Genomic DNA, 24712 nt, shown 5'->3' with positions numbered 1-24712 from the left:
ACTTGTCCTGAAGCCACTCATGCGTTGTCTTGGCTGTGTGCTTATGGTTGTTGTCCTGTTGGAAGGTGCCCCAGTCTGAGGTCCTGCTCTGGAGCAGGTTTTCATCAAGGATCTCTCTGTACTTTGCTCCTTTCATCTTTCCCTCGATCCTGACTATCCTCCCAGTCCCTGCCGATGGAAAAACATTCCCATAGCATGATGCTGCCACCACCATGCTTCACCATAGGGATGTTTTCAGATTTCCTCCAGATGTGGTGCTTGGCATTCAGGTTAAAGAGTTGAATCTTGGTTTCATTTGACCAGAGAATCTTCTTTCTCATGGTCTGACAGTCCTTTAGGTGCCTTTTGGCAAACTCCAAGCGGGCTGTCATGTGCCTTTTACTGAGGAGTGGCTTCTGTCTGTCTTCTCTACCATAAAGGCCTGATTGGTGGAGTGCTGCAGAGATGTTTGTCCTTCTGGAAGGTTCTCCTGTCTCCACAGAGGAACTGTAGAGCTCTGTCAATGTGACCATCGGGTTCTTGGTCACCTCCCTGACCAAGGCCCTTCTTCCCCGATTGCTCAGTTTGGCCGGGTGGCCAGGTCTACTTCTTCCATTTAAGAATGATGGAGGCCACTGTGTTCTTGGGGACATTCAATGCTGCAGACATATTTTGGTTGTCTTGGAGCTCTATGGACAATTCCTTCGACCGACCTCATGGCTTGGTTGTTGCTCTGACATGCAATGTCAACTGTGGGACCTTATATAGACAGGTGTGTGCCTTTCCAAATCATGTTCAATCAATAGAATTTACCACAGGTGGACTCCAATCAAGTTGTAGAAACATCTCAAGGATGATCAATGGAAACAGGATGCACCTGAGCTCAATTTCGAGTCTCATAGCAAAGGGTCTGAATACTTATGCAAATAAGGTATTTATGTTTTTTATGTTTAATAAATTGTCATTATGGGGTGTTTTATAACAAAATGTAGAAAAAGGGAAGGGGTCTGAATACTCTGAAAACACTGTATATAATTACGTTTTATGTAAAAAAATATATATCTAACAAACGGTCCTTCATTAGAGTTTAGAAATGAATATTCACTCTGCACTCTCAACAGTCTGTGTCACAGTGTGTGTCATGGAACAGCTTGAGAAGAAGCAGTGTTGATGAATATAGTAAACCGGTTGGCTCTTTGAGAGAAGAGAGAGAGGAGAGTTCTGTTTTTCCTTCCGTTTTTGCACTGTTTCCGTTTTGTGTTTGTTTTCCCCCCCTAGTACCATTTGTGGTGACATATGCAGTCCCACTGTGTGTATCTGGACTGGGCCTTACTGTTGGCTCCACAAGCTGTCAGCTCTCCTCTCTCGTGAAAAGACTAAAAAAAGCATGGCTCTGCAATATGCTGTTTCACCAAACTAAAAGCATGGTTCTGCAATATGTTGTTTCACCAAAAAAAGCATGGCTCTGCAATATGCTGTTTCACCAAACTAAAAGCATGGGTCGGCAAATGTAGCCTACTGTTTTACATGACAATGACATAGAGTAGGTGTTGGAAAGTTAGCTCAAACACATCTCTGCAATGCTTTCAAGTCATGAAAAGCAAACACAAATAACTTTTCTTTAGTTATACTGTATCTGGACAAAGCTATGGACCCACTACACTGTGGCTTTGCTGTTTCTTTAAGAGCCCCACCGAGCCTCAGCCAAGTGTCAGAATAAGAGATGCAGTTGGTGATGTTCTGGTTGTTTCTGTTGCGTTGCCAAGAGTCGTATTGGACACTGCCTTTCTGATACAGACACTGTGGTGTTGTTCAACTGCTGTTCCCTTAGAGACTGTTTTGTTTGTCCCATAATTCATTTTGGGAACGTCAGACTTTTTTTTTTGCCGCAGGAGCCACCTCTGGGACTAGGGCCAGCGTGCACACATTTGCATATTGATAATCTGTGAAATTAGCATACATGATGAGCCTTATTCTATGGCCAAGGTGAGGTGCCCCAAGCACGCAGGCAGATTGTGGAGTATAGATCTACAACTGATTAAGGATTCCTAGATGTTCCACGCTGGGAATACGTGCTGTTTTACCAGGACTTTATCACAGTTTGGCATATTTGCATAATTAATGTGTTTCCATCTACACTGCTCTGATGTGTAATCTCCATAATCATTGCATCAGACCCACATACTGTAGTTATATAATTCATAATTCATAATCACATGATTTAATGATGAGTTTAACCCTGATCGTCTCACTCCTGACCTAACACTCAAACATGATGTGAACATTAGCCCCTCACATGATTCTCTGAGGTAGTACAGCGGTAGAACACTCTAAGGCACAGACAGCATTTATGTTCAATTTTTTTGGGAAATTCAAAACTTTACAAATGTTCACCCTGTGTTTAAAGGTAGCCTGGTAGTCTCACGTTACGTTACAATACTCTCAAGTCTCGTTCATCACTCAAATATATAGGAAGATTGGGAACCGAAGCTAATAGCTAGCCTTTTAGCGATAAACATGTTTGGCCTGACAAAGGATATGGTTACGACAATAGTGGAAACATATCCAGCTACAAGACTTGTTAATTTTATACAAAAAAATTAATTCATATAGGAGCAAATGTAGCTCAGGAGTGATCGCAGCGCCATTGTGTTTTAACCATTTAGAGTTGATAATAGAGACAGTTGAACATGCAGAGTTCCTGTCTGCTGTTGGTTGTAGCCTCTGTCACATCGAACAGGCCTCTCCAATGCACAGGGACAGCTTGAGAATGTAGCTGCTATCCAATGTACCCATAACTACTGTGGAATAAGTGCTTTACAATCTCCTATGTGTCGATAAAGCAATAATGCTTCTGAGGCCATGATATTGTGCATATGTTACTCTATTGCCTGAGGCACAAGGCAGAGATGATTTTCATGGTGGTGCTGGTATGGCACAAACGCTCCTCAGCCTATCAGCAAGCACTATGGGTTGTCAAGAATCCAGCTGTTTGAGATTGTAACAGCTTTTAGAACGTTACTGCTTTAGAATATACCGGTAACATATTTTTAGAATATGACTGGGTAGGAATTTAGTAGCTTGAGAATGTTCAGGTAACCGTTTGAGAATATGGCTGCATTAGAATGTTCCGATAATAGCTCTAGAATGTTTTCTAACTGCGTTCATAACGTTACCGCTGAGGCACATGTAGAGAGGGGATTGAAAAGCAGAGGGGTGCCTCTTGGCTCTGTTCTCTCCATATTAAGAGATTAACATAGTAGTACCATAAAGACACTGTTACTTTCTCTCTCTTCCTCTTCCTCTCTCTCTTCTCCTCTCCTCCCCACAGCTCTCTCTTTCCATCTCTCCACCTCTCCTCCCATATCTTCTCTCTCTTCTCCATCTCTCCTCCTCTCCCTCTCTCTCTCTCTCCTCCATTATTCCTTTATTCCCTGTGGCAGACTTGCATCTCTCCAGCTGCACAGTGCTCAAGCTTATGAGCCTCACATTCACATTACCATGCTGTTCTACTCAGACTCACTGTGTTCCCCCACGACAGAATAGGAACATCATTAAGTCTGGAGGACTGTAGCCAGGAACCAATGGACTGTAAATGACATGAATGAATGTATAGGGAACAGTAGCAAGTATGTGAATATATAGTGATATATTGTATAGAGGTATATTATGTATAGTCTACGGCAGGGCTGGGCAAACCACGGCCAGCGGGCTGGAGAAATTGTAGTATGTAAAAATTAAAATGAACCTAATATATATTTCAAGTAACTGCCCTTTTTCTGGCCCGCAAATTGATTTTGACAAACAAATCGGTCAAAAAAACGTGTGGCCCTCTGTTGAAATTGGAAATCTCGATGTGGCCCTCGAGCCAAATGTTTGCTCACCCCTGGTCTACGGTATAGAAGCTTGGAAAGTGCTTAACAGGTGTCTAGGACTTTTGGCTTTAGCATGTTCATTGTTCACAATGTTTAAATGTTCAGGATGATGCCTTGACAATAGGTCACTGTTTTGAATTAACCAATATTGTTATTTATTGATTTATTTTATCCCAAATGCCTTCTAGAGCAACCATCCACCATTATTGTTCTGATGGACCCTCTGTCTTGTCTTTCTTAACTTCCTAAGCAGGTCAGACAATACACGTTGTGAACTGTAGAGTTTTAGGTTCAGAGTGGAGGATTGGCGCTAGTAGCGATCATTACTGGTCCCAGTAAGTTTTGACAGGTCTATGTGATCATGATGTATGGTGTGGCCTGGGACTCGGACTCCTCTCTGTCTGCCATCCCTCTCTGCCACTGTCTCTGCCTACCGGCTTAACATTAGAACCGCTGAAGCAGTCACTCTGGCTGCTCATTCTTTTTTTCTTTTTTTTACTCTGCCATTTTTTAAGTCATGCCCCCCTCTGTCCTTGACTTTTCCTAAATAAGTCTATATAACACACTGCCATCACAAACAGAACTGGAGTTATAACCAGTTTTAGGAAGGCATGTCATTTTTTTGAATGGGTTTCCCCTGTTGCCCTTCCTTCTTCCAACAGTAGGGCCTGCTCTGCTCCTTCTTCAGACAGTTGAACGTGCCCAGCTGATAATCACCCCGACAATTGCCTCCCAACTGAACCTACACTATACCGAAACTAATTTCACACATATAACAGATTAAATGAAAGTAAAGTATGATGGGGAAAAGAGGGTGAATGAGTAAGTTGATGAGCAAGGGGAAGCGAATAATGCATAATTACAGTGGGGGAAAAAAGTATTTAGTCAGCCACCAATTGTGCAAGTTCTCCCACTTAAAAAGATGAGAGAGGCCTGTAATTTTCATCATAGGTACACGTCAACTATGACAGACAAACTGAGAAAAGAAAATCCAGAAAATCACATTGTAGGATTTTTTATGAATTTATTTGCAAATTATGGTGGAAAATAAGTATTTGGTCACCTACAAACAAGCAAGATTTCTGGCTCTCACAGACGTGTAACTTCTTCTTTAAGAGGCTCCTCTGTCCTCCACTCGTTACCTGTATTAATGGCACCTGTTTGAACTTGTTATCAGTATAAAATACACCTGTCCACAACCTCAAACAGTCACACTCCAAACTCCACTATGGCCAAGACCAAAGAGCTGTCAAAGGACACCAGAAACAAAATTGTAGACCTGCACCATGCTGGGAAGACTGAATCTGCAATAGGTAAGCAGCTTGATTTGAAGAAATCAACTGTGGGAGCAATTATTAGGAAATGGAAGACATACAAGACCACTGATAATCTCCCTCGATCTGGGGCTCCACGCAAGATCTCACCCCGTGGGGTCAAAATGATCACAAGAACGGTGAGCAAAAATCCCAGAACCACACGGGGGGACCTAGTGAATGACCTGCAGAGAGCTGGGACCAAAGTAACAAAGCCTACCATCAGTAACACACTACGCCGCTAGGGACTCAAATCCTGCAGCGCAAGACGTGTCCCCCTGCTTAAGCCAGTACATGTCCAGGCCCGTCTGAAGTTTGCTAGAGTGCATTTGGATGATCCAGAAGAGGATTGGGAGAATGTCATATGGTCAGATGAAACCAAAATATATTTTGGTAAAAACTCGTCGTGTTGGGAGGACAAAGAATGCTGAGTTGCATCCAAAGAACACCATACCTACTGTGAAGCATGGGGGTGGAAACATGATGCTTTGGGGCTGTTTTTCTGCAAAGGGACCAGGACGACTGATCCGTGTAAAGGAAAGAATGAATGGGGCCATGTATTGTAAGATTTTGAGTGAAAACCTCCTTCCATCAGCAAGGGCATTGAAGATGAAACGTGGCTGGGTCTTTCAGCATGACAATGATCCCAAACACACCGCCCGGGCAACGAAGGAGTGGCTTCGTAAGAAGCATTTCAAGGTCCTGGAGTGGCCTAGCCAGTCTCCAGATCTCAACCCCATAGAAAATCTTTGGAGGGAGTTGAAAGTCCGTGTTGTCCAGCGACAGCCACAAAACATCACTGCTCTAGAGGAGATCTGCATGGAGGAATGGGCCAAAATACCAGCAACAGTGTGTGAAAACCTTGTGAAGACTTACAGAAAACGTTTGACCTGTGTCATTGCCAACAAAGGGTATATAACAAAGTATTGAGAAACTTTTGTTATTGACCAAATACTTATTTTCCACCATAATTTGCAAATAAAATCATTAAAAATCCTACAATGTGATTTTCTGGATTTTTTGTTCTCATTTTGTCTGTCATACGGTGGGGAGAACAAGTATTTGATACACTGCCGATTTTGCAGGTTTTCCTACTTACAAAGCATGTAGAGGTCTGTAATTTTTATCATAGGTACACTTCAACTGTAAGAGACATAATCTAAAACAAAAATCCAGAAAATCTCATTGTATGATTTTTAAGTAATTCATTTGCATTTTATTGCATGACATAAGTATTTGATACATTAAAAAAGCAGAACTTAATATTTGGTACAGAAACCTTTGTTTGCAATTACAGAGATCATACATTTCCTGTAGGTCTTGACCAGGTTTTCAGACACTGCAGCAGGGATTTTGGCCCACTCCTCCATACAGACCTTCTCCAGATCCTTCAGGTTTAGGGGCTGTCGCTTGGCAATACGGACTTTCAACTCCCTCCAAAGATTTTCTATTGGGTTCAGGTCTGGAGACTGGCTAGGCCACTCCAGGACCTTGAGATGCTTCTTACGGAGCCACTCCTTAGTTGCCCTGGCTGTGTGTTTCGGGTCGTTGTCATGCTGGAAGACCTAGCCACGACCCATCTTCAATGCTCTTACTGAGGGAAGGAGGTTGTTGGCCAAGATCTCGCGATACATGGCCCATTCCATCCTCCCCTCAATACGGTGCAGTCGTCCTGTCCCCTCTGCAGAAAAGCATCCCCAAATAATGATGTTTCCACCTCCATGCTTCACGGTTGGGATGGTGTTCTTGGGTTTGTACTCATCCTTCTTCTTCCTCCAAACACGGCGAGTGGAGTTTAGACCAAAAAGCTCTATTTTTGTCTCATCAGACCACATGACCTTCTCCCATTCCTCCTCTGGATCATCCAGATGGTCATTGGCAAACTTCAGACGGGCCTGGACATGCACTGGCTTGAGCAGGGGGACATTGCGTGCGCTGCAGGATTTTAATCCATGACGGCGTAGTGTGTTACTAATGGTTTTCTTTGAGACTGTGGTCCCAGCTCTCTTCAGGTCATTGACCAGGTCCTGCCGTGTAGTTCTGGGCTGATCCCTCACCTTCCTCATGATCATTGATGCCCCACGAGGTGAGATCTTGCATGGAGCCCCAGACCGAGGGTGATTGACCGTCATCTTGAACTTCTTCCATTTTCTAATAATTGCATCAACAGTTGTTGCCTTCTCATCAAGCTGCTTGCCTATTGTCCTGTAGCCCATCCCAGCCTTGTGCAGGTCTACAATTTTATCCCTGATGTCCTTACACAGCTCTCTGGTCTTGGCCATTGTGGAGAGGTTGGAGTCTGTTTGATTGAGTGTGTGGACAGGTGTGTTTTATACAGGTAACGAGTTCAAACAGGTGCAGTTAATACAGGTAATGAGTGGAGAACAGGAGGGCTTCTTAAAGAAAAACTAACAGGTCTGTGAGAGCCGGAATTCTTACTGGTTGGTAGGTGATCAGATACTTATGCCATGCAATAAAATGCAAATGAATTACTTAAAAATCATACAATGTGATTTTCTGGATTTTTGTTTTAGATTACGTCTCTCACAGTTGAAGTGTACCTATGATAAAAATTACAGACCTCTACATGCTTTGTAAGTAGGAAAACCTGCAAAATCGGTAGTGTATCAAAAACTTGTTCTCCCCACTGTAGTTGACGTGTACCTATGATGAAAATTACAGGCCTCTCTCATCTTTTTAAGTGGGTGAACTTGCACAATTGGTGGCTGACTAAATACTTTTTTTCCCTACTGTATGTAATCACCAATTGTGAATGTAGAACAGGGCGGGCCATTCTATTGTATTGATCCATTCTAATTATAGTTCTAATCTTAAAATGGTATGTACCCAATATCAGTCCACCAAAATCCAAGCGGTCTTATCAGTCTACTCTGGCGTACTTGGAGTAGGCTACACAGTGAGAGCGTGGGTAATTGTACGTGCTGCACGGCTTTCAATATCTGGGAAAATATCCACATCGGGCAGCAGGCGCGAGTGTCGGAGAATGTGGTGATGAGGCTTGTGGAACCTTACGTTGGCAAGGGGAGAAATGTCACCATGGACAATTTCTTCACTTTACTGTCATTGGCGAACAAGTTGCTTGCAAAGAAATCAAGTCTGGCCGGCACCATGAACAAAGTGAGACGGGAGCTCCTTCCCTCTGCGCAAAATAAGGCACCTGCACAGCCATTGTGGTACAACGGTGCGGAAGAATTACAAGACAGCCGCACACAATAAAGAGAACACCAGAGACTATTACGTTCTACAACCAAACAAAGATACCGTATGTCAAAGTGTGTCAAGCAAGTGAAAGTTACAAAAATGGTGTAAACTGATAGGACAAGGATAACAGCTAAATGAAATCCAACTGATGCCATTACGTGAAGATGCACACAAGCATGAGCTGACTAATTTGCTATTTTCGACTGATGTCATACAGTATCTAAACTTATATTAATTATAGTGCCTTTATTGCTTTTGTCCCGAGTTTCACTATTTATCAAAGACACTTGGCGCTTATAGTGACATTTAGGCTACTGATGTTTTCGTCATTTGACCACGCATCTTTTGACTGTCTTGGTGGTTGGGGTATTTTTTAAGCTGTTACCATGTTCCAATGCATATGCTTTCTGTTTCATAGTTGTAACAAAGACACTCCACAAGTAACATTTGTTGAACACTTGAATGTTGAAGTTTTTTGGTGTTTTTGTGTTTTTACATCTAGCCTACAGTATCATAAACTAATATATGCTATTGTGTTATTTGGAATACAATACAAATCATATTCTAATGTTACCCAAGGCCTTCATAAACACAGCCAAATTATTATTTTTGCCATAGCATATATGAAATATATTAATTACACTGTTAAAATGTTGCAGTCAGAATGACTGCCTTTAGCTTGAAGGGTGGTCCATCGAGGCCCAGCGGTTCTAGTTTTAAACAGTCTGAATGGGAATATGGAGGGTGAAGGTGACTCTGAAGGCTACACTCACCCTTCAACTTTTTAAAGTGATAAAAATGCATAATTGATCGATGTATGAATGATTGTAGGGTTCTTACTATAGACTAGAGACTTCACAGTGCTCTATTCAGCGTGATGATACTGATTCAACATGACAGTATATTTAACGGGAATGTGTATTCAAATTCCCTCCATCCCTGCCTTCTATATGTTGACCTATCTGCATAACATACACCTGACATGGATCTCTGCCTCTCAGAGAGTGAAAACAAACTGATTGTCCTCCAGTGTCTTTCTGTCTGCCTGCTGTGTGTTCTGTGGAGCACTGCAATTTCATCCGGAAGTTTCTAAATTACAACATACACCCTGGCATTACCCCTTAGAAACTGATTTCATGTCCCCTTTTAAAACACGTACACACAGAGCGAGCGAGAGACTCCACCTCATGTATTATCCGTTCCCAAAGTGGGCTGGTACTCCACTCATCTGTAAACGCCGGAGAGGACGAGAGAGAAAGGGATGATTGAGAGAGAAATAAAAGATTATAGCATTTTTTAATTTCACCTTGTAAAGAAGCAACAATGTTCACCACTATTAGTGTCAGCGGCAGCAAACAGAACATTGCCGTCAGTGGCTGCTAGACACACTCTGCTGTTGGGCTGTTTGTGTGTTTTGTCGCTTAAAACTAGTCATTACCTCTATCAGCCATGCTAAAGTGACTAAGCCAACAGGCTACAGCAGTCAGGCCACTGAAGACAAATATTCCACTGTTTGGATGTGTAGACACTGCTAGGCCTTATTTCACTTTCCAAGATTGTAACCGAGACTGCTTTAGGGATAACAGATTGCTTTGGTATATAATGTTTGTGTGATGTGAATGGGATGAGAGAATATGACTGGTGAGTGTGTTGGTACGATATAGTACACAGTAGGCTTGGGCGGTATCCAGATTGCGTACCTTCATACCGACCTTATGCTATCCTGGGATATCTGGTAATACTGTCACTGAACACAGGGGGCGCTAATTTCAAACACCACTGAGCCTCAGTAATCCAAATGTTAGCAATGATAACAAGGACATGTAAAATCCCATAGCAAATGGGACCCTCAACCCTGGCGTTGCAAACTAAATGCTCTACCATGTGAGCCACACGGGACTTACAGTATTTTATACAGTCACTGACATAAACTATTTGCAGGACAGACATCCCAGCTCATAAAGTTATAAAAGTAAAAAAGAAAATGCTACTCACAGTTTGATGCATGCACAAAACCAATATAAGACAGCACTTATCTTAATCCAGGAGGGGATTTTCTGCTCTTACCAAGGGAAGTTTGATTTTGTAAGAAGTGAACCACTTAGCTAGATAACTAGCTAGCTACTAAGTTAGCAAACCAAATGAACAACTGCAGAGTATTTTTAGACGGTTAACATAATAGCTATAAGATTTCTAGCTGGCAAACATTTAGTTTTGAATTCCATACTGTTACTAGATCATTTACATTTTACATTTACGTCATTTAGCAGACGCTCTTATCCAGAGCACCTGGCACATGCTGCACAACAGTGAGTGAGTGACTCACAAGGCTCCGGTCTCTCGTCGTTGTGTGCTTGTAAACTAATCAACATGACTGGGGACTACGGTTAAGCTTCATAATGAAAAATAATGTCACAGGTGAAATACGTTATCTCCTAACATATTGCACAAGTTGACTTAAAGCAGCTACAAATATTCTAATTTATAAATAAATAAAACTTCAAAGAAATAGTTTTGACGGTATTGGAAAACCATTCTGTGGCTATTTCCAAGTACCCCTGTATGCGGTATATATGGTATACTGCCCAAGCCTGGTATACGGGCTAGTAAAGTCACATGCACACATACACAAACTATGTGTTAGCATTTGCTGTATTCGGACTGTACATCATGTCACAACATGGTGCTAATGTATTCGGTTATGTGTGCCAAGTGCCAACATTGTTGTCAGTGTCAGTGTGTGGTGCTTTCATGTGTGTGAGATATTCCAAACGTGTCCAATCCCAGGACATGGAATGGAAACATCATTTTCTGCCCGTTGTCCCCCCGGCAGGTAGGTGTATAGCTTTAGTAATATGTTTCCCTGAGAGCTCTCTGTCTGATAGATGTACTATCAGCAGACTCACTAAAGAGCAACTTACAGGCCCCTGTTAAAGCTGGAACAATCATCTCAGGCTGAGTCCCAAATGGCAGCCTAGTCCCTATTTTGTGCACTTTTTACCAGGGCCCATAGGTAATAGGGTGCCATTTGGGATGCAGTTTCAGCCTCTCCTATGGCCCAAACATGTAATGAGTCCATAGCCTGGAGGGCAGAGATCTAAGTTAATTTGCCTGTTTAAACATGCCCAGATGAAACGCTTGCTCCTAAAGCATTTTCCTGTTCAAATGTCACTTTGGATCACAGCTGGCTGTGCATGCGTTTGTGGTGTGTGCGTGTGTGTGCGTGTTTGTGTGTGTGTGTGTGTGGCCTGGGGATAGTGGAGCAGCAGGCTGCTAGGATAGGTCTCGTCTTAGACCAGTCATCAAAGCTCTGGCCACTCATACCTGCTGTAGTCTCTCCCTGCCAGCATTACTCAGAGAGTGAGAGAGAATATTTGTCTAAGCTTAGAGTTGGGCGCCATGTTGCTGCCCGCAGAAATCCCATCCATGTTTATGCATGCTTGCGTGAGTTTGTGTGGTGTGCATGTATATCTTTCCGTGTGTGTGTACTGCTTTATCTCCTAACAGATAAGTTGACTGCCGGTATAAAAAATATAATACTTTTTTTTAAAAGTAGCTACAGATATTCAAATGTATTAAAAAACGTTCAATGGTGTTGACGATATTGAAAATCCATCCCGTGGCTATTTCTAAGTACCCCTTATACAGTGCCTTCGGAAAGTATTCAGACCCCTTTACCTTTTCCACATTTTGTTACTTTACAGCATTATTCTAAAATTGATTACATTGTTTTTCCCCCCTCATCAATCTACACACAATACCCCATAATAACAAAGCAAAAACAGGTTTCTAGAATTTCTTTCATATTTATAAAAAATAAAAAACTGAAATCACATTTACTTAAGTATTCAGACCCTTTACTCAGTACTTTGTTGAAGCACCTTTGGCAGCGATTACATCCTCAAGCTTGGCACATCTGTATTTGGAGTTTCTCCCATTCTTCTCTGCAGATCCTCTCAAGCTCTATCAGGTTGGATGGGGAGCGTTGCTGCACAACTATTTTCTGGTCTCCAGAAATGTTAGATCGGGTTCAAGTCCGGGCTCTGGCTCGGCCATTCAAGGACATTCAGAGACTTGTCCCAAAGCCACTCCTGCGTTGTCTTGGCTATGTGCTTAGGGTTGTTGTCCTGTTGGAAGGTGAACCTTCGCCCCAGTCTGAGGTCATGAGCGCTCTGGAGCAGGTTTTCATCAAGGATCTCTCTGTACTTTTCTCCGTTCATCTTTGCCTCGATTCTGACTAGTCTCCCAGTCCCTGCCACTGAAAAACATCCCCACAGCATGATGTTGCCACTACCATGCTTCACCGTAGGGATTGTGCCAGGTTTCCTCCAGACATGACGCTTGGCATTCAGGCCAAAGAGTTCAATCTTGGTGTCATCAGACCAGATAATCTTGTTTGTCATGGTCTGAGAGTCTTTAGGTGCCTTTTGGCAAACTCCAAGTGATCTATCATGTGCCTTTTACTGAGGAGTGGCTTACGTCTGGCCACTCTACCATAAAAGCCTAATTGGTGGAGTGCTGCAGAGATGGTTGTCCTTCTGGAAGGTTCTCCCATCTCCACAGAGGAACTCTGGAGCTCTGTCAGAGTAACCATCGGGTGCTTGGTCACCTCTCTGACCAAGGCCCTTCTCCCCCGATTGCCCAGTTTGGCCGGGCGGCCAGCTCTAGGAAGAAGTGGTTCCAGACTTCTAACATTTAAGAATGATGGACACCACTGTGTTCTTGGGGACCTTCAATGCTGCAGAAATGTTTTGGTACCCTTCCCCAGATCTGTTCCTCGACACAATCCTGTCTCGGAGCTCTACGGACAATTCCTTCGACCTCATGGCTTGGTTTTTGCTCTGACATGCACTGTAAACTGTGGGACCTTATATAAACAGGTGTGAGCCTTTCCCAATCATGTCCAATCAATTGAATTTACCACGTGGATTCCAATCAAGTTGTAGAAACATCTCAAGGATAATCAATGGAAACAAGATGCACCTGAGCTCAATTTCAAGTCTCATAGGAAAGGGTCTGAATACTTATGTAAATAAGGTATTTCTGTTTTTTGGTTATAAAACATTTGCTAAAATCTCTAAAAACCTGTTCGCTTTGTCATTATGGGGTATTGTGTGTATATTGCTGAAGAAATTTGTTTTATTTAATCCATTTTAGAATAATGCTGTAACGTAGCAAAATGTGGAAAAAGTCAAGGGGTCTGAATACTATCCGAAGGCACTGTATTGCCCAAGCCTGGTACACAGGCTAGTAAGGTCACACTCACACATACACAAAGTATGTGTTAGTATTTGCTGTATTAGGTCACAGCGCTGTGCTAATGTATTTGTGTCTGTGTGTGTTAGTGCCTTCAGAAAGTATTCACACCCCTTTACTTTTTCCACATTTTGTTGTGATACAGCCTGAATTTAAAATGGATTACATTTAGATTTTCTGTCACTGATCTACACAAAATACCCCATAATGTCAAAGTGGAATTATGTTTTTAGGAATTTTTACAAATGTATTAAAAATGAAAGCTGAAATGTATTGAGTCAATACGTATTCAACCCCTTTGTTATAGCAAGCCTAAATAACTTCAGGAGTAAAAATGGGCTTAACAAGTCACATAATAAGTTGTGTGGACTAACCCTGTGTGCCATAATAGTGTTTAACATGATTTTTCAATGACTACCCCATGTCTGTACCCCACACATATAATTATCTGTAAGGTCCCTCATTCAGCAGTGAATTTCCATCACAGATTCAAATACAAAGACCGGGGAGGTTTTCCAATGCCTGCAAAGAAGGACACCTATTTGTAGGTGGGTAAAATAAAAAGAAGCAGATATTGAATATCCCTTTGAGCATGGTGAAGTAATTAATTACACTTTGGATGGTGTATCAATACAACCAGTCACTACAAAGATAGAGGAGTCCTTCCTAACTCAGTTGACGGAGAGGAAGGAAACCTCTCAGGGATTTCACTATGAGGCCAATGGTGATTTTAAACCAGTTACAGAATTAAATGGCTGTGATAGGAGAAAACTGAGGATGGATCAACAACATTGTAATTACTCCACAATACTAACCTAAATACCTGAGTGAAAAGAAGGAAGCCTAAAAATATTCAAAAACATGCATCCTGTTTGCAACAAGGCACTAAAGTACACTGAACAAGTGTTGGTCCCATGTTTCATGAGCTGAAATAAAACATCCCAGAAATGTTCCATATTGCCAAAAATATTATTTCTCAATGTTGTGCACACATTTGTTTATATCCCTGTTAGTGAGCATTTCTCCTTTTCCAAAATAATCCATCCACCTGACAGGTGTGGCATATCAAGAAGCTGATTGAACAGCATAATCATTACATAGGTGCACCTTGTGTTGGGGACAAGAAAAGGCCACTCTAAAATGTGCAGTTTTGTCACACAACAAAATGCCATAGATGTTTCAAGTTTTGAGGGAGCGTGCAATTGTCACGCTGACTGCAGGAATCTCCACCAGAGCTTTTGCCAGAGATTTGAATGTTCATTTCTCTACCATAAGCTGCCTCCAACGTCGTTTTACAGGATTTGGCAGTACGTCCAACCAGCCTCACAACCGCAGAACACGCATAACCATGCCAGCCCAGGACCTCCACATCCGGCTTCTTCACCTGTGGTTTTCCCCCCTTTTTGGGGGAAAAACTCATTCTGATTGACTGGGCGTGGCTGCCAAGTGGGCCTGCACCCCTGCCCAGTCATGTGAAATCCGTAGATTAGGGCCTAATTCATTTATTTAAATTGACTGATTTCCTTACATGAATTGTAACTCAGTGAAATATTTGAAATTGTTGCATGTTGAGTTTATATTTTTGTTCAGTATAGTGCTGCAAAAAATTTGGCAAATAATAATCCTGAATACAAAGCATTATGTTTGAGGCAAATCAAACACAACACATCACTCAGTACCACTCTTAATATTTTCAAGCATGGTGGTGGCTGCATTATGTTATGGGTATGCTTCTCATTTGCAAGGACTAGGGAGTTTTTCAGGATAAAAAGAAAAGGAATAGAGCTAGGCACAGGCAAAGAGGAAAACCTGGTTGTTTGCTTTCCGACAGACACTGGGAGACAAATCCACCTTTCAGCAGGACAATAACCTAAAACGCAAGTCCAAATATACACTTGAGTTACTTACCAAGTTGAAATTGAATGTTCCTGAGTTGCAGAGTTTTGACTTAAATCTGCTTGAAAATATATGGCAAACTTGAAAATGGCTGTCTAGCAATGATCAACAACAAAGTTGACAGAGCTTGAAGAATTTTTCCAATGCTCTTCGAGACTTACCCAGAAAGACTCACAGCAGTAATCGCTGCCAACGGTGATTCTAACATGTATTGACTTAGGGGTTTGAATACTTATCTAATCAAAATAGTAGTGTTTTATTTTCCATTTTTTTAAAAATACTTTAGAATTTTTCTTCCTCTTTGACATTAGAGTATTTTGTGTAGATCGTCTACAAAAAAAACATAATTAAATCCATTCTAATCCCACTTTGTACACAACAACATGTGTGTGTGAATACTTTCTGAAGGCACTGTATATCCTTCCGTGTGTGTGTACCTGTGCTTGTGAAGGCATGAATGTGTGTGTGTTTCTGCTTTGTGCATGTATATTCTTGCGTGTGTGGTGTCATGGTAGGCGATAACCTTGAGGCTTGGTCTCAGCAGGTGCCTAGGGTTCAACGCGACCCCCCTCTGGGATTTGTGCTCTGCAGGGTCCATGGTCCGTAGATTTCCTTCAGATAAGGCGCAGCATGAGGGAGAAGAGAATGAAGGGGGGAGTGAGAGAGAGAGGTACACAGAAAGAGAGGAGAGAGAAAAGAGCGGGAGGGGGAGGGAAGAGAGAGGGGGCAAGAGCTAGAGAGAGGGAGAAAGAAAGAGGAAGAGAGAGACTCCTCTGTACTGTATAATTTCAGTACAGGAGATAGCGAGGCTGGCAGTTAAGTGCTTTTGTCCTTGTTTTATCCTCGGAGCCGACAAGTCCTGAATAAAAAGGCTGGAGCTGCAGAAAAGTCTATCATTCTACCTCCTAGGCCTGTGGTTACACTGGCCACCTGCAGAGAGAAAGGGGGAAAAAAGAGAAACAGAAAGGGAGGGATATGGTGACAGAGATGTGCAATTTGAGGTTGACCTGACCTCGTTTTCAAACACTTTCCTTTTTCAAACCCAGTCAGTCAATTGGTTCTGCTTTTCAAGGTGACGTTATTGGGTTAACTCCCTATAGGCTGCTCTCAAATTGATGACGTATGTCGCGCAGCTGAGAGTCGAGTGGAGACGAACTGATTTGGTACAGTCAGTCAGTCATCCTGATGAGCCCTTCCCATCAAGCTAGTTTATGCTTGTGTGCCGAAGTTGGGACTTGGAAGAGTGTTCAGAATCATTCCATTTTTCTCTGAGTAATTGTTAATTTTTTACAATATTTGTACTTTAATGGTCACCCTGGCCTGATGTTGGCTACACTATCTAGCTACTTTTCCTTACTGCCGGACAGCAGTGCTCGGCAAGAGGGAGGGAAGGACACTATGCCCCATGTTGGTGTTGCCAGCTTGCAGTGTAAACTCACCCAATTGAGCAGTGTAACGTTAGACTGTATCACGGTGACATCCAGATGGTTACTACCACTATTACAAGCTATTTCTCAAATAGGCTGCTATCCTACTTGAAATAAAATGAAGTGGGATGGAACAAATTGGCCGCGTTAACTACCGCCGGCGACATGTGATACAGCAACTGTTGCCCGGTGGGAAGCATCTCAATACAACACTGTTGCGCTGGTCATTCGCACTGGCTTGTCGTTACGTTCGCTAATTGGCATGTCACGGTGACATCCAGATGGTGAGAAATACTTCAAGTTATTTCTCCCTCACCCATCAAAATAAACATTTTTACTATATATTTTTTAACTAGCGCCATGCTGCTGCTGTTGCCAGCTAACTAGCTGTCAAGGACTCATCAGGACGACTGACTGAACCGAATCCATTCGTCTCCACTCGACTCTCAGCTGCGCGTCATAAGTCATCAGTTTGGGCACCAGGCGTGTCCGTATAGCCTATCTCCTCTCAGAAATGTTTTTCAGTCTCCGAATGATGTCACTCACAGCTAGTTATTAGAATAATTGGATTGGTCGAAACTAGAGTAACAATGTTTACCGTACTAACTGCAATTTAATTAAACGGACACACATTATCAGCTAGGCCGACTTCATAAACAACAACAGAGCACACTTATTATTATTTTATTTTTTCTAATTCCATATTTTATCCTTGCCCTAGCCATGAGAATGAATAAAGCCCTTTTTCCCCAATATGGAATTATTAGATTTGGCCATGTGTCCATTTTAAATGCATAGCCTCGGAAAACAAAAAACAATTTCCATTGGAAGAGAGGGACAACAGGCGTTACATGTAGAACGCTATAGCATTTTTCTATTTCAATGATTAAGATAACATCACCAATTTCAAAAAGAGGTCCACAGTAATGTGGCCCTGGAAGGGAAAAAGATGGTTTTGCCTCTAGGGGAGAGGATTTAAAAAAAATAATAATTGAAAATACATTTTACTATAAAAATGTTAATGTTCATTCCGCCTACAGAGGGTAATTCAGCCGCTTTATAGAGTGGAGAGGGTGAGGGAAACTGACAGATACTATAGAGGAAGAGAGACAGAGAGAGAAGAGAGGGAGAAAGCTGTTGAAAGAAGAGGAGAGGGAGAGCCTGTGGTGTAAGAGGGAACACTCAGACGTATAGATAAACAGATACAGCTCTTTTTCACCTTCAGGCATCCATATTTATAACCCAGCAGGGCAGCAGCTTCTACAGATAATGGACATTTCATTTACTGCCGAGTGTGAAGGCAGTGAAGTGCTTTTAAAGACATGAGGGTTATGTGGTTGGCATGTGTAGTTGACTGGCCTACTGTATTTTGTGTTGCGGTATGATTGTATTGGTCTTCGGTTATGTGTTATGGGTCTCGACCCAAAGCATCTTTCTCTAGAGATGCATCTCTAGGCCTGATCTCTCCCTCTCTCATACCCTCCCGCCCATCCAACTTCTCCTCCCCTCTCTCTATTGTTTTATTTCTTGGTCTGATTGAGATGATATTGCGTCTCTAACAGTCATGACCGCCGGTGGCCTTCCCATTGGCCATCGGTCTGAGGGTCAGGGGTCAGGTTGAAGTTATCTGGCCAATCGCAGCCACCCGCTGATCTGCCTGCCCAGTCATCTGAGGCATTAGATAAGCTGCTCTGCTGTCTGCCACCCGCCGCAGGGCAGCAGCGAAAAGACGCAGATTATCCGATAATTTCACAAAAGGACAGGCCGGGTCAGCAATGCAGGCAGGCAGGCGTGGGGGACGCTGCGGAGAAAGGAACAGAGAGAGAGAGGATAGGAAAACAATGAGAAGTGGTGGGGTGTTGTGATGACATTGTTGTGGTCTTTATAGATAGATTACATCTTTTTGTAGGGTTCTTATCATTTGAATGCGACACACGTGACATATTTGAATGTGACACATTCCTATGTGTTAACTATCCCAGTCATTGTGATGCATGCAGTATACAGATGTTCTCTCCTAATTTGACCAGTTTCTCACAGCAGGAAAATCATCCTGCTGCAACAGGACATGTTAATTATTATGTTGATTATAATAAATGTACATTTTTGTAGGGGTTGATACATTTTTAGTTCGGGCAAATCAAGTCTGAAATTATAAAGGGAAAATTGCTAACTTTAGAATCCTTTTTAAACCTTGAATACACTACAAGTTTGCAGTTGCAGGAAATGTATTTGTGACAACAGAGTGATTTAAGATAATACACCTGTATGTGTGGCAACCATATTGCATATGCCACCCTGTTGAATAAGTACCCTATACTATTATTATTATTATTATGATACTAGAGCGAGTGCTGTGGCAGTCTCACATAAACTATTATAATACAGTGTTGTTCCTGGGGGGGAGCATATTACATGTGACACCCAGTTAAATGAATACACCACCATACATAGCCTACCATAAATCGTTTTGTGTGGGGGAGCATATTGTATGTGACACCTTGGTATATTACCACACTATCCCACCCACCATCATTAGGCCTATAGCTGTGTTGCGGTGGGGGAGCATATTGCCTGTGACACCTTGTTATGTTAACAGGCTATCACACAGGCTATTACAGCACAATAGATTGCCTCAGTGGGGAGTGTATTTAATGTGACACGCAGGCAGGCAGGCTGTATGCATACTGTAACAGTGAGTGTGTTCCTAATGAGTCCGGTCCCAGAGGACTGTCGCTGCTTAACCTTCGCACCCCCTTCGCTAATTACTGACGCAACTGCTACTGCAGCTGAAGGAAGGAAGGGAGGGAGAGAGGGAGGGGGGAGAAGAGAGAGAGGGAGTGGAGGAGGAGGAGAGCGGGTAACCCCCAGTTTGGTGATCAGTGATATTAATGAAAGGAGGGAATACCCATTACTAGACTGGATGAGAGGAGAGATCAGTACTGTTATTGGAGGATAAATGTATAATATAAATATGGGCTTGGCTACTCGAGGGGAGGCGTGTAAGGCTACCAGATGCCTGGTAATAGGTGTGCAGTATACAGCCTAGCTCTTATCCATGTGCTTGAGCAGTACTGTGTGAGTTTGTCCTTTTGTTCTAGCCATGTGTTTCTACGTGTGTGCCAAATTCCTGTGGCGTGTGTGTGCACGCTTGCTAGTGGTTGTGTTTAGTCATGGGTTTCCCCCATCTGCAGTTAAGCAGGTCAGAAGGTGAGTCTGTGTTTCGTGTGCCAGGTTCCCATGGTGAGTGTCTGTGTGTGTGTGTGTACACGTGTGTGTTTTTTAAATTTATTTATTTATTTTATTTAACCTTTATTTAACTAGCAAGTCATTTAAGAACAAATTCTTATTTACAATGACGGCCTACCAAAAGGCCTCCTCCGGTGACGGGGGGCTGGGATTAAACAAATAAATATAGATAAATATAGGACCAAACGCACATCACAACAAGAGAGACAACACAACACTACATAAAGAGTGTGTGTGTGTATACGGATGGGTTTCCCCCATCTGTATGGGAGAAGGTAACTCGTCAGACTCGGGCGTGCCAGGAGTGCCCACTTTTCCCTGGCACTGCCACCTGTCATATGGCACCAGTGGCACAGCTCACCTGGAACCGCAGGGCAGAAACAGACCCTGGCCTCTTGCCCGTGTCTGTCTCTGCCCGCTCTGCTGCCCGTTTTATGCCCGCTCACCGCCTGTTTGTCTGGCTGTGTCCACTCCTGTCGCCATCCTGACTGACACACACATACACACACCTGTGATGACTGGCACACAGGGCAGAATCCCAGATAGACAGCCCAACACCAACACACTTCTAGAGTTGTAATAAATCATCCAACACTCACTGGATGTCACAAGTTATTGGTCCTGTGTGTGCCTGCTCGCATGCATATGTGCACTGTATGTATGTACAGTGAGGGGAACAAAGTATTTGATCCCCTGCTGATTTTGTACGTTTGCCCACTGACAAAGAAATGATCAGTCTATAATTTTAATGGTAGGCTTATTTGAACAGTGAGAGACAGAATAACAACAAAAAAATCCAGAAAAACGCATGTCAAAAATGTTATAAATGTATTTGCATTTTAATGGAGGAAATAAGTATTTGACCCCCTCTCAATCAGAAAGATTTCTGGCTCCCAGGTGTCTTTTATACAGGTAACGAGCTGAGATTAGGAGCACACTCTTAAAGGGACACTCTTAAATATTCGCAAATGGAAGAAACACAAAATAACTGTGGGGCCCTGGGGCTCCATGCAAGATCTTACCTCGTGGAGTTGCAATGATCATGAGAACGGTGAGGAATCAGCCCAGAACTACACGGGAGGATCTTGTCAATGATCTCAAGGCAGCTGGGACCATAGTCACCAAGAAAACATTTACATTTACATTTACATTTTTGTCATTTAGCAGACGCTCTTATCCAGAGCGACTTACAATTAGTGAGTGCATACATTTTTATTTTTTATTTTTTTATACTGGCCCCCTCGTGGGAATCGAACCCACAACCCTAGCGTTGCAAACACCATGCTCTACCAACTGAGCTACATCCCTGCCGGCCATTCCCTCCCCTACCCTGGACGACGCTGGGCCAATTGTGCGCTGCCCCATGGGTCTCCCGGTCGCGGCCGGCTACGACTGGATTCAAACCAGGATCTCTAGGGGCACAGCTAGCACTGCGATGCAGTGCCTTAGACCACTGCGCCACTCGGGAGACTGGTAACACACTACGCCGTGAAGGACTGAAATCCTGCAGCGCCCGCAAGGTCCCCCTGCTCAAGAAAGCACATATACAGGCCCGTCTGAAGTTTGCCAATTAACTTCTGAATGATTCAGAGGAGAACTGGGTGAAAGTGGTGTGGTCAGATGAGACCAAAATGGAGCTCTTTGGCATCAACTCAACTCGCCGTGTTTGGAGGAGGAGGAATGCTGCCTATGACCCCAAGAACACCATCTCCACCGTCAAACATGGAGGTGGAAACATTATGCTTTGGGCGTGTTTTTCTGCTAAGGGGACAGGACAACTTCACGGCATCAAAGGGACGATGGACGTGGCCATGTACCGTCAAATCTTGGGTGAGAACCTCCTTCCCTCAGCCAGGACATTGAAAATGGGTCGTGGATGGGTATTCCAGCATGACGATGACCCAAAACACACGGCCAAGGCAACAAAGGAGTGGCTCAAGAAGAAGCACATTAAGGTCCTGGAGTGGCCTAGCCAGTCTCCAGACCTTAATCCCATAGAAAATCTGTGGAGGGAGCTGAAGGTTTGAGTTGCCAAACATCAGCCTCGAAACCTTAATGACTTGGAGAACATCTGCAAAGAGGAGTGGGACAAAATCCCTCCTGAGATGTGTGCAAACCTGGTGGCCAACTACAAGAAACGTCTGACCTCTGTGATTGCCAACAAGTGTTTTGCCACCAAGTACTAAATCATGTTTTGCAGAGGGGTCAAATACTTATTTCCCTCATTAAAATGGAAATCAATTCATAACATTTTTGACATGCGTTTTTCTGGATTTTTTTGTTGTTATTCTGTCTCTCACTGTTCAAATAAACCTACCATTAAAATGATAGACTGATCATGTCTTTGTCAGTGGGCAAACGTACAAAATCAGCAGGGGATCAAATACTTTTTTCCCTCACTGTATGAGTGTGTCTGTCTGTGTGTTGTTTGGGGTCATTGGGTTGTGTGTTTTTTGCAGTGCCCAGTGTGCTCTCTTTGGTGTGAAGAGGCTAGATGAGTGAAGGCTGGGTGTGATGTGGGCTGGGTGTCATTGACAGTGCAACCTGCTGAAACTGTGCCCACGTTTTGCTCTACAGGCGGTAGGTAGCATCACATCTGTCTGTCTGTGGCCCCGTTCCTTACATACCTAGAGGGGCCAGAGAGTTTGGCAGAGGCTCACCTTAGCCCACTGAGAGCCAAGGTGGAGCCACCATTTCAGCGAGAGAGAGTGCAAGATTTACTGTTCATTTCTGATTGTTTATTTTACTTCTATTTATTGTTTAAACATACGTTTCCCATTCCAATAAAACCCTTTGAATTACATTTAATTGAAAGATGGAGAGAGAAAAACAGTGAGGGATAGTGATGAAGCCGGTAGGCCAGCCTTGAGGACGCAACGGAACAGAATTACAGAGATGTCATCTGTATTTCTTGCCCATAAGAAGTGGAGAGGGATACAGCCTGTAACAGCCTGATGGCTGTTGTTCCTGGGGCTCTAGAAAAGGCCAGTCATGCAGCAAAGCCCTGACTCACTGATTGATAAGGGGCTCCACTATACACAACATACGCACATACATACACACATGTACACACACACATACACAAACACAGATGGATGTATGCACTTAAAAACACACATCCCGGGGGTGCTGCTCCTCTCTAACTATCTCTCTCCTTCGCTCCTCTCTCTCTCCCTCCTCAGCTCTCTGATCTGTTCACCTCCTTCGATGAGAAACCCCAGGGCGCGGCGTCGCTGGCCCAGGTCCACAAGGCAGTGTTGCACGATGGGAGGACAGTGGCTGTGAAGGTCCAACACCCCAAGGTCCAGACACAGAGCTCCAAGGACATCGTGGTCATGGAGGTGAGTCTGACTGTCTGTATTCAATAACCATCCTCGTATCTTCTGACTTTATTATCTCATCACTGGTCTCTCAATAATGTCTCTCTCTCTCTGTGACTCTCTGTCTGTCTCTCTCTCTCTCTGTCTGTCTCTCTCTCTCTCTCTCTCTCTCTCGTTCTGTCTCTATCTCTCGTGTGTATGTGTGTATACATGCATGCATTTCTCTGTGCATATATATATTGTGTGTGTACGTGCTTTTTCCCCCTCTATAGGTCCTGCTGAACATGGTCCACTGGCTGTTCCCAGACTTTGCCTTCATGTGGCTGGTGGAGGAGGCTAAGAAGAACATGCCTCTAGAGCTGGACTTCCTCAACGAGGGACGCAATGCTGAGAAGGTGGCGGCCATGCTCGCACACTTCCCCTGGCTCAAGGTACACACACTGGGATGGAAGAAATGTCATATTATTACACTATTGTTACTCTGCCTGAGTATACAGTATATTTTTCCTTGTAGTATATAACTGTCTATTTCCCTATTCCACTTTCAGCTTCAGTTGAATGTGGCTTAGTACCTGTCCAGAGGGCATGATTGATTAAGAGCAGCTACTATTGATCAGTGTGATAGTGAATGTTCCCAGAGATATGATGACTGTGTGTGCGTGTGTGTTTTAGGGAGGTGTGAGAGAAAACAATAGCAACTAATTTAACGGTTGCTATCATGTTATCATGCAATTGTGAAAAATCCTCCCTTCCTCCATCCCTCCCCCTCTCTCAGGTACCTAAGATCCACTGGGACCTGTCTACCAGGCGGATTCTGACCATGGACTTTGCCGAGGGAGGCCAGGTCAACGACAGAGACTATATGAGGAGACACAGCATCAACGTCAATGAGGTACGACACCATGGCCACATTCATTAAGTCACAACGTAGCAAAAAATTATCTTGACGAACAACGAAAATGAACGTTTCTTATTGGGCAAATCCATGTAGTCCCTCCTTGTTTGTCTATTTTCTTGTGTTTGATGCGTAATGAATATGACCCATATCATGAGCTAATCTTCACTTCTGTGTATTTTCCTACATTTTCGTCCTCGTTTTGGGAACATGAGTGAGGCCCACAGTAAAAGGCCATACTTGACTATTTACTATCGTAAATGCATAATGTTGTCAAACT

General features: G+C 43.2%; 1 protein-coding gene across 1 annotated transcript in view; it reads left to right on the top strand.

Moving 5' to 3' along the window:
- adck1 (aarF domain containing kinase 1) overlaps window positions 1-24712 on the top strand; it is a 181007-nt gene that overhangs the window by 94264 nt on the left and 62031 nt on the right. Inside the window, exons 5-7 of the mRNA XM_041848296.2 lie at window positions 23400-23558; window positions 23810-23968; window positions 24313-24429. Of these exons, the coding sequence (XP_041704230.2) occupies window positions 23400-23558; window positions 23810-23968; window positions 24313-24429 (435 nt within the window). The remainder of the gene's footprint in view (window positions 1-23399; window positions 23559-23809; window positions 23969-24312; window positions 24430-24712) is intronic.

The sequence above is a fragment of the Coregonus clupeaformis genome, chromosome 34 (assembly GCF_020615455.1).
Source record: "Coregonus clupeaformis isolate EN_2021a chromosome 34, ASM2061545v1, whole genome shotgun sequence".
Classification (NCBI taxonomy): Eukaryota; Metazoa; Chordata; class Actinopteri; order Salmoniformes; family Salmonidae; genus Coregonus; species Coregonus clupeaformis.
Note: the sequence above shows the minus strand (reverse complement) of the source record. Positions and strands in the feature narration are given on the sequence as shown.